General features: G+C 39.3%; 1 protein-coding gene across 16 annotated transcripts in view; it reads left to right on the forward strand.

Moving 5' to 3' along the window:
- Window positions 1–15,293, forward strand: part of SYNE1 (spectrin repeat containing nuclear envelope protein 1) — a 464,420-nt gene that overhangs the window by 190,509 nt on the left and 258,618 nt on the right. For all 16 annotated transcript variants that reach the window (XM_013056743.2, XM_013056751.2, XM_013056755.2 and 13 more), the window contains 8 exons: window positions 1,725–1,952; window positions 2,349–2,447; window positions 4,256–4,443; window positions 4,835–4,958; window positions 6,382–6,548; window positions 8,771–8,924; window positions 11,235–11,863; window positions 14,228–14,407. In XM_013056743.2, coding sequence (XP_012912197.1) covers window positions 1,725–1,952; window positions 2,349–2,447; window positions 4,256–4,443; window positions 4,835–4,958; window positions 6,382–6,548; window positions 8,771–8,924; window positions 11,235–11,863; window positions 14,228–14,407 — 1,769 coding nt within the window. The remainder of the gene's footprint in view (window positions 1–1,724; window positions 1,953–2,348; window positions 2,448–4,255; window positions 4,444–4,834; window positions 4,959–6,381; window positions 6,549–8,770; window positions 8,925–11,234; window positions 11,864–14,227; window positions 14,408–15,293) is intronic.

Genomic DNA, 15,293 nt, shown 5'->3' on the forward strand with positions numbered 1-15,293 from the left:
TATTTGCTAGAAATAAGCAAAGATGGTGTGGAATACACTGGTGCTGTGAAATTTAGGCAAATAATTCATATTCTGTTTCCATTCAGAAGACCACACTATAGGAAACATTAGAAATAAGGTAACAATTGTCATGGTGTTTCACTTTAAAACAACCTTTGATTTAAAATGAATGAAGCATTTGCTTGTCATGAAGACATTTTTCTATAAGCCCACGTTTAATTCTTCATTGCATCCTATTCCAAATTGACCGGTTTTCTTATTCTTAATTGATAATTTACAAATGATAAGAACATACACTGGGTACCTCTTCCATCTTCCCTTTTTGGATTAGAATCCAACAATATGATTACATAGTTTACATCTATGAATTTGTTGATAACATGTATTAATTACTCTAAAAACTAAGAAATTTTGTCTTATTTTAGATTGCTTCACTGAGCTAGTGCAAACACCTAGAACAATTTTGGCACATAGGAGACACCAAATATATATTTGTTGAATTTATGAGTGATTTTTCTAAAAAAAAAAAAAAAACCATCTCGAAAAACAAAAAAGAAAGGTTGTATTCATGTTCAAATAACATATCTATTAGCTATACCACGGTAGTCCTGCCTATGAAAAATAAAAATAAAGTAACAAGCACCTGGCACTAATCTAAATTATTCCTGATTGTCTCATCTAGACCGCATTTATTTTTGACTATGTTGTCTCATGTAGACATAAGTCACATTTTTTTTTTTTTTTCCGTAAGGTAACTGAGACTTGTCTGAATTTTTGGCTTTACTGGATTGGAAGATTTGGCTCTTTTTCTCAGAGAAATCATTTTTATTCTCTTATGCATAAATAAGCCTCTGTGTTTATGACAGACATGCCTCCTTCCGCCCACACACATCCTTGGTGTCTTTCAGTACTTCTCATGTGTTGGCCGATAGATACAGTGTCTCCTGCTCCAAATAGAAATGATACTATGTAGCTTCTTCACTGTGTGCCCACAACTAATGAGGAAGCAGTGGTTCAGAGCAGCATGGGCAGGATTAGCATCGCCTGGGTATTTTTTAGAAATGCAAAATCCTGGCCTCACCTTAGACCTGCTGAGCCAGACTCCCTGAGGATGGCAGCCAGGTGATCCTAACTATTCCAAATTTGGAAACGACTGGCATAAAGACAATACATTTGAAAAGACTGGTTTTGCAAGAGTGGAATCAGACAAGCTTTTAGTTTGGTAAAGATGAAACACTCAGCTACATTTGAGGAAAATTAAACGAATGTCAACATTAGCATTTCTATGAGGTACTGGAACACACTGCTTCCCAGATCCGCTGGTACAAGGCGTGACTCGGAGGATAAGCAAGGAATTCTCTTTACCTTTAGAGATACTTCTTGTTTGGTAAAACATGAAATACAAAAATGAAAAATATGAAACACAGGGACATCTCCCTGTTTACTTCTCTGCAACAGGGGTAGGTCTTTCTCTGATTCTTTATGCACAGAACACGACCACCATCACTTCATATTTTCCAACATTTATCTGCATTATCTCTCCTCCCCAAATGAGGTCTGGAAACTTACTGTGTTTGTTCCTAGCTGGTCTCTAATGGTCCAAGTGTGTTGAAATGTCAGCTAAGAAGCCCTCTCCTGATTTTCTCTCTGTGTAGAGAATCTGTTATTTCAGAAAGACAAGCTTACTCAGCCTATATTGTCATTTTTCTTGTTTTAACTATTAGGTCACAATTCAGGAAATAGAAAGCAAGATGAGCAGCATTACAGACCTAGAAGAAGCAGCTCAGTCTTTTGCTCAGTTTGTCACCACTGGAGAATCTGCTCGAATCAAAGCGAAGCTGACACAAATAAGAAGGTACTGGGAGGAGCTGCGGGAACATGCACAGTGTTTGGAAGCAACAATCCTGGGACATTTATCTCAGCAGCAAAAGTTTGAGGAAAATCTTAGAAAGGTAAGAACGGGACCTTGCATGCGAAAGGTATTATTTCCTATTGCATTTATAATGAAATGCAGTAAGTAATCCAGAAATAGTGAACTAAGGAAGACACAATTTGCTAATCATTGACCCAGTTGTCAATGATGACTAAGCCTTTAATTATTCATGTGATACCTTTTTTGAGGGAATATAAAAATGTCATTATCCATTGTGTTCAGACAGGCATTAAGGCTTATCTATTCCTTTCAAATAATAGGATACACTGATTTTAGATTTTTTTTTAAAAATGTGTATTTTAATAATTTTATTGAAAGCTATCAAAAGAGATAAGCATGCTGCTTCCTTGGTAACTTTTTCTGCCTCAATATACGTTTTCCCCACCATTATCTTTATATTTCAATGATGTTTTAGATCCAGAAGTCTGTGTCTGAATTTGAAGACAAACTTGCTGATCCACTTAAAATATGTTCTTCAGCCACAGAAACATACAAAGTCCTCCAAGAACATATGGTAAGAGCGATTTGATAATTCCTGCTTGAAAACATAGTAAATGTTTTTATGATGGTTAAAATTGAAAGGATTTTTATGTTACTTGAGGAATGACATATATCAAACATGTTCGCCTAACACAAGAAGTGTAAGTTTACAAATAACTTTTTATTAAAAACGCATATTAAAGGAATATTCATTTACAGCATTTCTTTCTCATACTTAAGATTTGATTTTTTTTCTGATTTTAGCTTTAGTAAATTCTGTTACTTGTTGCGAGTATTATAAAAAATTAATTGTGCATAAAAACATACATGCGCAATGGCGGATTTTAGATTTTTAACCCACAACAGTCAGATGTGCAAAGAATATGTCCTCACTAACCTTTTACCAATGGCTACCTTTTTTGGTCTGCTGCCTGAACTAGTGACTATTGATGGGTGTTCACAGAGCGACAGATGCCTTTGGTGTAATTTAGGGAAAGAAGCAAAGAGGGAGACTCAGGAGCAGAGAAAAACCCAGAAGAAATGTGCTAATTTAAAAACATCTCTGTTACCCCTATCTATATGCACGTGTGCTGAGGGAAGGGGCTGCAGTGATAGAAAGCGACGGGCTGACAAAAGCACATCTAGAAAGGGGAGTGGAATTTATAGGTTTGAATACTTACAACAAGAATGGGGGGGGGGCTGTGTGGCTCAGTCCGTTAAGCTTCTGCCTTTGGCTCAGGTCATGATCTCAGGGGCCTGGGATCGAGCCCTGCATTGGGCTCCCTGGTCAGTGGGCAGTGGGGAGTTTACTTCTCCCTCTCCATCTGCTCCTCCCGCTTGTGCTCTTTCTCTTCCTCTCTTTCCCTCTGTCTTAAATAAATAAATAAAATCTTCTAAAAAAATGTGTTTTTGTGCTCCTAGGTAATTCTTTTTAAATACCCAAAACCTGAGGAAAGATGGGAAAACTGAATTTCATGGAATTATTTTTAATAGTTTACTAAGTTAATAATTGAGTACCAGAAAGGATACTATTTTTTCTAGTATTTAGATTTTGTAAAGCAAGTTATTTTTCTCTGCCTTGATTGTCTGATCTCTAAAATGCGAATAATGAAAGAACATAACTGTCAAGATTCTTATGAAGATTAAATGAGTTACTATATGAAATGGATGTAACATAGAACCTGCCACATCCTGAGACAGGATGATATGATTATCACTGATTCCTGATAGCAACTATGTCAGCCATAATGTGCGCGCGCTCTCTCTCTCTCTATATATATATGGTATTTATTTATTTATTTATTTATTTTTAAGATTTTTATTTATTCGACAGAGAGATATCACAAGTAGGCAGAGAGGCAGGCAGAGAGAGAGAAAGAGGAGGAAGCAGGCTCCCCACTGAGCAGAGAGCCCGATGTGGGACTCAATCTGAGGACCCTGAGATTACGACCTGAGCCAAAGGCAGAGGCTTTAACCCACTGAGCCACCCAGGCACACCCCATATATTTTTATAGAGGTTATAGCATGCTTCATATAGCTCTTGTAAATTAAACAGAGGTTTTTTAAAAAGTCATATTTGGCATAGAAGGAATAATAATTTTCACAAATGATCTGAATCATGAAAGGAAAGTTGAAATTATTCTGATATACAGCAGTAAATTCTTATTTGGGGAAGAGCCTTTCCATTTCGTTTTTGATTTCCGCATTCATGAAGTAACTCTCCTCACTTTGACTATGTCTCGCAGAAGATCATGGACTGAGGGAAAATTTTTAGTGATGATGGGTCTCAAAAGAACTGTCGGCCTTGTTTCTTGATGTTGTGCTTTCTTGGCCTCCCATTAGGATCTCTGCCAAGCCCTGGAGGCACTGAGTAGTGTGGTGGCCACTACCTCAGCCGGCGCCCAGAAGGTGGCTAACGGAGGTTCCTCCGTCCAGGAGGCAGCGGCCCTGCAGCAGAGGTATGAGGAGACACGGACTCGGGCCAAGGAGAGGCAGACAGCGCTGGAGACCCTGCTGGCCCACTGGCAGAGGTGGGCAGCCTTCCTTCCCAAGTTGGCAGTATGGATTTCAACTGGCACTCTTAAGTAGGAAATTCTGGACCAGCTTTTGGGAAATAATCATCCCAGATGTAAAACACATCAACTCACGCGTCTAATATGAGAAGATCTTGGTCTGTGTCAGAAGGTGAAGACCCCTAAAATGGAGAGGATGTATGCGTACCTTTCCTATGACATAGATATAAACACAGGTGACAAATACATATGAATGTGAAGGGAATGTTCTTTTTACCTTCATATCTAGGAATAAGAACCAACACTGTATTATTCTCAATGGTTAGTGTTGGACCTTCAAATTTGGAAAGGTTTCATTTTCTGGCATAGTAATTTTGATAAATTTGTCTCTCATTTCTGCTTTCTTTAGACTGGAGAAAGAATTATCAACCTTTTTAACCTGGTTAGAGCGGTGTGAAGAAATAGCCAGTTCCCCAGAAATGGACATTTCTGCAGACAGAGTCAAGGTGGAGAGCGAACTTCAGTCAATACAGGCAAGTTCAAATTCAAATTTCTTCCTTCTTTGACTTTAAGGGTTTCCCACATTCTTGCTTCTCAACAACTTTCTAGTTCATTGCACACTGACGTTCTACAGTACTCTCCCCAAAAGTTGCTCCTCAGAAACCCCCAGTGACTGTTTCCTACCCTGAGGATAAAAAGCCATCCTTAGTCCACACTGAGGAAAAAAGTTCTTATCTTTTTAAAAAATATATTATTTATTTATTTGACAGAAAGAGGAGACACAGCCAGAGAGGGAACACAAGCAGGGGGAGTGGGAGAGGGAGAAGCAGACTCCCCACAGACAAGGGAGCCCAATGTGGGACTTGATCCCAGGACCCCGGGATCATGACCCAAGCCAAAGGCAGATGCTTAACAACTGAGCCACCAGCCACTTTCCAAAAAAAGTTCTTATCTTTTTATAAATATACTGTGAAGTGTTCTAAGAGGGGAAGTCACAGCTCCTTTTCTGAAAAATGACACAAAGCTATCTGGCCATGTAAAACTAGTCCTACACATCTCTACACAGAGAGTAGGTGCTCTACAGGTTAAGGGTTGTGGAGGAGGCTGAAGCCTCTGTGACATCTACATCTGGGCCCAGTGTCCACCAAGCTGCCTCCCACTGTGTTCTGAACATTTCTTGTCCATCCCCATATTCTGGCTTTGTGTGTTTTGTCCTGACTTGGAGCTCTTCCTGCCATCCATAGGCTGTGTGACCCTTCTTCAGAAACCTTCAGCAGCTTTGCTTATATCACACATGTGGCCTCTTTAAGAAGGGGGAGAAAGCACCCTGACAAGCATCTACTGTGCGTCATTCTACAGTATCATCCCATTTGATACTATGTTATGCTGTTAGCTGTCTATAGGTGTTTATCTTTTATATCTTATTAGATAGGGACTGAAAATTTTATGCAGCGCTCAGAGCACCTTACAGTTCATTGCCTGATTAAAAATAAGTGATTCTATTGTGCGAAAGCAAAATGGAGAGCCCTTAGCTCTCCAGTTTGGCCTTATATAGTCTCTAAATAAAGAAGGAGACCACATTTCTGGTACCCAGAATTGCATCTCTATTATTGTTAAATATGCACTGTTTCTCTTTAGCAATAGCTTTCCTTTAATTCTCTTTACCTACACAGTTTGTTCATCTTGAAAGAAATTCTACAGCTTCTAAAGTTGCCTACCTTAATAGAATTCAGATTCTGGAACACTAATTCAGGTCTCAGTAGTATTTTAAATGTTTCATTAGAGGTTAAGCAGATCCACTCTAAATCAAGTAATAAAAACTCTCTTTAAGCCTGGTCCCAATGACCTCTGTGTTGCAAGAATGCAAAGTCTTTGGAGAGCAGCCACCTGTGTCACATGGTCCTTCTTAGTCAATCATGCTGGGATGAGATCTAGAATGTATTGTGTTTTTCTTAGGCGCTGCAGAATGAAGTTGTATCCCGGGCCTCAATCTATAGCAGCCTTTTGCAACTGAAGGAATCACTATTCTCAGTGGCCTCCAAAGATGATGTGAAAACGATGAAAGTACATTTGGAACAGTTGGATGAGAGATGGAGAGATTTGCCACAGATAATTAACAAAAGGTTGGGTTTTTTTTAAAAGAATGTTTTTATATTGTTCATTTTTTTAATGGTAAGCATATAAATTAAGAAAGCAGAGATTTTTTGCTTTTACTTAAGTGAGCTATTCAAAAAATATGGAAGGGAAAGAAATTACTTTGTTATTTGTGGTGGGTATTAAGGAGGGCATGTATTGCATGGAGCCACTTGGTGTTTTATATAAACAATGAATCTTGGAACACTGCATCAAAAACTAATGATGTATTTTATGGTGACTAACATAACCCAATAAAAATAAATAAATAAATAAATAAATAAATAAATATGCCCAGCAAAAGAAACAAGCAACAGAACTAAAAGACAACCTACTGAATGGCAGAAGATATTTGCAAATGACATATCCAATAAAGGGTCGGTATTCAATTTAAAAAAAGAGTTAGTATTCAAAATATAGAAAAAACTTCTACAAACCCATCACCCAAAAAACAAATAATCCAATTTAAAAATGGGCAGATGATATGAATAGACATTTCTTCAAAGAACATGGCTAACAGACACTTGAAAAGATGTTCAACATCACTCATCGTTGGGGAAATGCAAATCAAAACCACAATGAGATGTTGTCTTACACCTGTCAGAACAGCTAAACAACACAGGGGAAAAACAGGTGTTGACAAGGATGCAGAGAAAGGGGAAGCCTCTTACACTGTTGGTGGGAATGCAAACTGGTGTAGCCAATATGGATAACAGTTCCTCACGAAATTAAGAATAGAATTATCATATGATCTAATAATTCCACTACTGCGTATTTACCCAAAGAATGAGAAAACTTTAATTTGAAAAGATATATTGCCCCCATGTTCATTGCAGCATTATTTACAATAGTCAAGCTATGAGAGCAGCCCAAATGTCCATCAACAGATGAACGGATAAAGAAGAGGTGGGGTGTACACGCACGCACACACACTCACACACACATACACACAGTGGAATATTACTCAGCCATAAAAAAGAATGAACTCTTGCCATTGGGAACAACATGATTGAATCTAGGGAGTATCATGCTAAGCAAAATAAGTCAGAGAAAGACAAATACCATATGATTTCACTCATATGTGGAATTTAAGAAGAAAAACAAACGAGTAAAGAAAAAAGAGACAAACTAAAAAACAGATTCTTAACTTAAAGGGGGGTGTGTGGGGGGAGGGGTGAAATAGATGAAATAGACGAAAAGGATTAAGATGTGCTTACTGTGCTGAGCATCGGATAAGGTACACAGTTGTTGAATTGCTGTATTGTACACCTGAAACTAACATAACACTGTATGTTAACCATACTGAAATTTAAATTTAAAAAAAAAAACCCTCACGTGCTCAAAAATCAGCATTTCTGATGAACCTCAGTCGCCAATTTTTGTCTCACCATTAGGGAAAATGATCAAACTAACTGAAAAAATGTTGAAGAGGGTAGGGTTGCTCGTGTTTGTTTTATTTTTGCCCAAGCTGTTTGTATACTGGAGAAAAACGGTATTTAAAATTTCGCCTCCCATGGTATTCTCCACGGAGGCAGCGGCGTTGTGGAACAGGGCTGCGTCAGATGAGGTCGGAGGAGTGGATTATGGGGGGTCCCTCATCGGCCACAATAAGGACTTTTGGGTTTGCCTTCCTATGTGCAAGAAGTTGCCTCCGTGTTAGGCTTGGCAGACATTGTCCTGCTTACATTAAAGCCATTCCTGGCTATTACCTAGAGAGTGAACTGTGGAGACACAATGGTCTCCCCTAGTCTCTCTAGTGGTCTCTAGTAAGTCCACTAGAGCGTGGACTGTGGAGACAATGGCAGGAAGGAGGCCACGGAGGAGGCCAGGCTAGAGATGAAGCAATTTAGACCCAGGTGGGCTTGTGGAAATGGGGAGGAGCACACAGACTCTACTGTGTGTGTGTGTGTGTGTGTGTGTGTGTGTGTGTGTGTGTTGCGGGGGCGGTATATGCAGATTAGCTGTGATGATAAAGAACCAGGGGCATGAAAGATGGCTCAGGGGACCACCTTGGGGACAGTGGTAATGCTAAGTGAGATGTGGGAAATGGAGAATCAAGGGTTTGAGCAGTAGAAGACATCAAAAACATCGGTGTGCTCATGTAGGACAACATCTTTTTTTTGCCTTCAGTTAAGGTTATTGCAATAGCGAACATGTCATTTTTTCTGTGAACTTGTGGGACATTTCCACTTTAACACCTTTCTCTCCGTAGGATCACTTTTCTTCAGTCCGCGGTTGCTGAGCACCAGCAATTTGATGAACTGCTGCTTTCCTTTTCTGTCTGGATTAAGCTGTTTCTCAGTGAATTACAAACTACTTCAGAGATAAGCATAACGGACCATCAGGCAGCATTTACTCGGCACAAGGTAAAGGGCATACTTTAAGATCAAAAGAAGAATTTATTCATAAAAGAGCTCTGGAATTATAAAGAAAGCACTTTTTTAACCCAGCCATTCTGCACTAGTTTAACCTTGCATTCGTATGCAGATGTTTTAATAATGGGACCTATGGGTCCTAGCAGTGTGTTCACAGATAAATTAAGCCGATAAAACCATTTCACATGAACTAGACAACCACATTAAGACACTATTTTTTCGAAATGGAGTGAGTGATTTCTAGGGTGAAGTGATGAGACTGTTTGTTTTTAAGCTTCTTGGTTTGTTTTGTTCCAATGCTGAAAACTAATAGGGAATTCCAACGCTTTAATGATGCAATTTTACTAAATTACTGTTTAGCTCAGAAGTTACTTAAAATTCATGATTTATTTTCCTTATTTATAGATCATGCATAATATCTATTCTGACATTAAAAAATAACATTTAAATCAAGTGTTGGGGTAGTTGGAGATAAGCTACGTAATAAACTTAAGACAATATTTAATGATAAAACATTTAATATTTATAGAGTGCTCACTCTGCCCTAGGCTTGCTGATTGGTTTTACCAAAAGAAATAGTACTTTCTCGTATCTTTATGATCTCAAGTAGTTTGTGTCTTGCCACGGGACACACTTTCATTAAAAGGCCGTGTAAGCATGATGAGCTGGAGGACCCTATGGGGGTATCATCGCAGGGTCACTCTCATTCACTTTTGGTCCTTTCTGCACGACTGCAAAGGTTCTTCCCTGCTTGCTCTCCTCTTAGCTTATCAGTACTCGCCGAACGTGTACAAAACAAGCTCATAAATCAGGTCAACCAGAGTTTTCTTAGGGTAAATCGGTCAAGCATTTGTTCACTCAGTGTGTTGGTTTCAAAAGGATGACCCCCATGCTTTACAAACTTACTCTTGGGTGGTAACTGTACAGAAGCTTTGAAAAAGATTTGTGTCTCAAAAGCACAGAGAACGAATTGTAAATTTTCTGAAGTAAATGCTCAAAGCTTCTTTCTAGAGTTTAATGGTCAAAGAAGGGGCATTTAAGGCCATTGTGTTCAAGATTAAGTGGGGTGATAATTTCTCTTTAATGGGAAGCATGCTGAGATTGTTAGCAATGCTCTGAGAGATTTCGAACCTGATTTATTCTGAGCAAGTTACATTGCCCACACAACGGTCTCGATGAGTTCATTTTTGTTTCTTTACAGGAGGCAGCTAAAACCTGTGTTCATCTGCCTCACGCACTGCCTCTGAAGAGAGGCTGATGCCCATCTATTCCTAGGCTCCTTCCCTACAAGCTGTTAAAATTAACATTATTGCATATATACTTAAAATTTCCAAACTTCAGTATCTTTTATATAGATAGATAGTAATATAATATATAGTATTGAGAATATAGGTATATATATTTGTATATATATGGTATTGTTAAAAAGCACAAATTTACTGAGTAAATTTGAAGATTTAATTGGCTTTACGAAGTGATTTGTGAATCAAGCAGTATCTTATCTAGCAAATAGAAAGGAGCTCAGGGGGTTGTAAAAAATGTCAAGTTTTCGTTAAAGGAGAGTGAGGCACGGAAGTTATTAGTAAAAGAAAAGAAAGGATCATTTTAGGCAAGGCCACTTTCCCTTTGGGGTAAGAATGGGGACTTATCTTGGCGGGGTTTGGGGGGGGGAGGGCCTCTGTGACAGATTACCTTATCCGTACTGACCAGAAAATTCCTGACTGACAAGCTAATGCTGTATTTCTGGAGGATTCTGAAACTGCAATTAGGTTAGGTATGAAGGACCAGTTTGGTGACCTGACCTACCATAAGCGACTCCATTTGGGGCCTGTGATTTGCTTTTTGCTGAGATATATAGATAGATGGATAGAGTTAGAGAGAATATGTTGCTGATATATATATAATACTATTATATATAATAGAGTATTGGGGAATGACATATTATTTATACTAGAATAACAAACTTTAACTATGTATACAAATGTATTTTAAATCTTCCACATTATACATATATATGTATGTATTTATATAAGATTTCCTTCTACAATTTCTATTCATAAAGACATTCTCTTTCATGCAATGAATTAGTTCCAAGTCAGAGTTGTGTTTTATGTGAAATATATAGACAAGAAAACAGAAAACTCTAAGACCGTTTCTTAAAAAAGATTCACCACCGATGACCTTTAAAGCCTACAGCATCCATTGCACTGAAAATGGATCTCGACATGACAGACTGTGAATGTGTCTGTGTCCTTAGCCACGGTGTATCCGAGGACTCAGTGACCCGCTCTTCCCTTCCAGGACCACACGGCAGAAGTCGAGAGCAAAAAGGGAGAACTGCACAGTCTGCGGGATCACCTCGTCAAGCTGGGTGCTCTGGGTCGAGCTGAGAACCTCCCTGTCCTCCAGGGCAAGGCAGAGGACTGCTTCCAGCTGTTCGAGGAGGCCAGCCAGGTCGTCGAAAGGCGGCAGCTCGCTCTGTCCCAGTTGGCGGAATTCCTGCAGAGCCACGCCTCGCTGTCGGGGGTTCTCCACCGGCTGAGACACACGGTGGAAGCAACGGACAGGATGAGTAGGAAACAGTCCGATTTATTGGAAAAGGACTTAAATCATGCCATTCAAGACGCTAAAGCGCTGGAATCCGCGGCCATCAGCCTTGACAGCGTTCTGGCCAAAGCTCAGTACCATCTTAAAAGCGGAAATTCTGAGCAAAGGACATCCTGCCGGACGACAGCTGATCACCTCTGTTCTGAATTAGAGCGAATCCAGAACCTTCTGGGAATGAAGCAGAGCGAGGCAGATGCCCTGGCCATACTGAAGAAAGCATTCCAAGACCAGAAAGAGGAGTTGCTGAGAAGCATCGAGGACATTGAAGAAAGGACAGACAAAGAGAGACTGAAGGAGCTTACCCGCCAGGCTCTTCAGCAGAGGTAAAAAGAAACGACTGGAACCTGTTGTTCCGTCGACTTTTTATTTGCTATAGAGTTAACGGCAATGCTTTGATGGTGTCATATTTAGCAACTTCTTTTAATATTTTGAGGATGAAATTAATGACTAACTGAACACTTAAGAAGTACTAATATGGGGCGCCTGGGTGGCTCAGTGGGGTAAAGCCTCTGCCTACGGCTCAGGTCATGATCTCAGGGTCCTGGGATCAAACCCGGCATCTGGCTCTCTGCTCAGCGGGGAGCCTGCTTCCTCCTCTCTCTCTGCCTGCCTCTCTGCCTACTTGTGATCTGTCTGTCAAATAAATAAATAAAATCTTAAAAAAAAAAAAAAAGAAGTACTAATATTTTTTTGGTTTCCTGAAGGATTTTCCCAAGGGCTTTATCTATATAAGCCGTGCTAAGATCTTATCTGTAACAGACAATAGAGATCATATTATCTATGTTTAAGCAATGTTTCGCTGTTAGGAGAAGGGCCTGGTCGTCTGGAGTACGAACGAAGGCAGAGGCGAGAGCGGGTGATCTGAGTAGCTCTGTGGTCCTGGTGGTGACAGCAGGAGGGAATTCCTTCCCGGTGCTGCCAGACCCTCAGAAAGACCGAGCAGGCTCCTCAGATGAGAGTGAATGACAGGATACTGGCAGAGAGAAAATGGCATAAAATGGTTCTTTTGCAAGACAGGAAATGGAAATGATATCCCTGGACCTTGGTAAGGTCATAAAGCTGCCGTCTGAGATTCCCATTCCTTCACTTGAAGTGAAACCAGTCCGCTGGCCAGAGTCATTTTCAGCAGCCGCCTGCACCGGTTTGCTCAGAGGTGTGGCAAAGGCAGACGAGTGGCTTTAAGCAAAGTTGGGGTTTTGTCAGTGCGTTTGATAGAGAAGCTAAGAGGTGATGGGTATTTTCCTGCTGTACATTTGGAAGTGATTTTTTTTTTCCTCTAATACTATAGCCTTCTTCCCAATCTTGTTTTTCCTCCTTAATAGAACTTTCTCCCCTTTTGTGTTCTCAGGGATGTTTGTCTTCCATTTTTTCAGGGGGCAAGGAAACAGCTGAAATGCTGTCAAACCAAAGTGTCCACAATTGAGAAGGATTTTGTTGACATGCAAGACCATTGTCATTTGCCTCTTTTTAATTGGAATTAAGCACTTAGCAAAGGCTTACCGTCAGATCGTAATGGCTCTTGAGGTTTCGTGCCTTTTGAGCACTAGGCTCACCAGCTTAACAGTAAACTAACAAAAAGGAGTAAGATTTGAGGAGGAAACGTAGCCTCCAGAGTAAAGACAAAAAGAGGAACCAAACATGGCAAAGGAACAAACAGCTTTGCTGGCTCGATTCAGCCAAGCAGGCAGGAGATCCTGACATTGCTGGAGAAGAAGGTCCAGGTTGGGCTCAAGAGCCACATCCACACACCTAACACTGAACTCACCAAAGCCACGCAGAGGTGATGGAAAATGTTGCGTTCAGTTGATGGATTTATTAAAGCCCCCTGTACTTACGCATCACTGTGTGCATTCGGGCAAATCATTTGTTTTCTTATAAGGTGCAGATCATGCTAGTGTGTGCTCCTAACCACTTCGTTTTGGAATTCAATGGAATCATGCATGGATATTCACTTTATAAACCCAAGAGCAAGAATGCATGAGTGCATGGCTGCCTCTATAGGACCACTTTTTATGAGTACTCAAATATTAGTATATTAGGGACAAAAAAAATTTTTTTATTTTATTTTAATTTTAAAGGTTTTACTTATTTATTTATTTATTTGTCAAAGAGAGAGCGAGAGAGTGCACAAGCAGGCAGAGTGGCAGACAGAGGCAAAAAGAGCAGCAGGCTCCCTTTGGAGGAAGGAGCCCAGTGTAGGACTTGATCCCAGTACCCTGGGATAATGACCTGAGCTGAAGGCAGCTGCTTAACTGACTGAGCTGCCCAGGCATCCCAATTATTTTTATTTTAAATGAAACAGCGTACCCTTAAATATTATTATTTTACATGAATTGGACTTTGGGACACGGAAGGCCTTTTTACTAAAGATCTTTTAATAAATACTTACCTGCTTTGCCTACAAGCTCAGCCCTAGTCTTAAAAGTCTTATAACCTGAAATCAAAATAGAAAAAGAATACAAACTTAATGGAAAGTTGAAGATGAATGGTTAGAATGACTTTAAATTTTCCCAAGGTATAGTCTGTAGTTCTGAAAAGTTCATTTTTAAAGTGTCTTTCACAGTTGCTATACATTAATGCAATTGTTGTGTTGAAAGTTTTTCTAGATACCTATAGGCATGCTTTATGGAGAAGAAATATTAGTCCTTACCTTTGGTAAATTAATAATAAAATGTTTTAATTCACAGATTGAGAGTCTTTAATCAGTTAGAAGATGAATTGAATTCTCATGAGCATGAACTATGTTGGCTAAAAGACAAAGCTAAACAAATTGCCCAGAAAGATGTAGCCTTTGCATCTGAAGTCGATAAGGAGGTAAACCGCTTAGAGGTTACCTGGGCTGATACCAAAAAACTAATTCATGAAAAGTAAGTAAAAAAAAAAAATGGCTTTTTTTTTTTTTTTTAAACTTTCTATCTTGTGGCACTGGGCTGTTCTCTGTTGATTTGCATTGGTGTGATCAAGATTTGAATACCTTTTGCCACTTCTGTATTCTGTGTCTCTTTAGTACCATTAGAAAGTTAGTCATGCAGAATTTTGTTGTGGAAGTTGTTGAGATGACAATGACAGGTGTAATTCACCGGGGGAAAGCAGGAGCTGTCAACAGTTATAAGGTGCTAACCAATGAGACTTAAAACTTTTGAGTTTCTTTTTTTGATTTTGTTGTACTTATTTGTCATTAAGGTATGATTTGCATATAGTAAAATTCATCCTGTTTAGTGTATGCCCTTAAACTGTATGAGTTTAATGCACATCTAGTTAATGAGTACACACACATAGTTAATGAGTAACTATTACATCTAGTTAATGAGTACATACACATAGTTAATGAGTACACACATGTAGTTAATGAGTAACTATTACAACTATCAAATCTCATATAATCATTCCACCTCCTGAAAAAACATCATCTCATTGTAGTCAGCCCCTCCCCCGCTCCTAGCCCCTGGCAACCTTTGATAAGTTTTCTGTCTCTGTAGTATTGTCTTTTCGGAATCACATACAAATGGATTTTTTCCAGCTTGTATATTATAAATAAAGCATCTATAAATGTTCAGTTTTTTGTGTATACATAAGTTTTTACTGCATTTGGGTAAACAACTTCTTTTACTCAACACACTAGACATTGTTATGTAGTCAAATTGTATTTATAGTCAAATTGTATTCCATTTAATAGGCATACTGCAGTTTATTCATTCACCAGTTGATAGATATTCGAGTTCTTTCCAGTTTGGATGACGATAAAAAGAAGCA

This window comes from Mustela putorius, unplaced genomic scaffold, assembly GCF_011764305.1.
Source record: "Mustela putorius furo isolate JIRA1106 unplaced genomic scaffold, ASM1176430v1.1 tig00000450_pilon_pilon_pilon, whole genome shotgun sequence".
Lineage (NCBI taxonomy): Eukaryota > Metazoa > Chordata > Mammalia > Carnivora > Mustelidae > Mustela > Mustela putorius.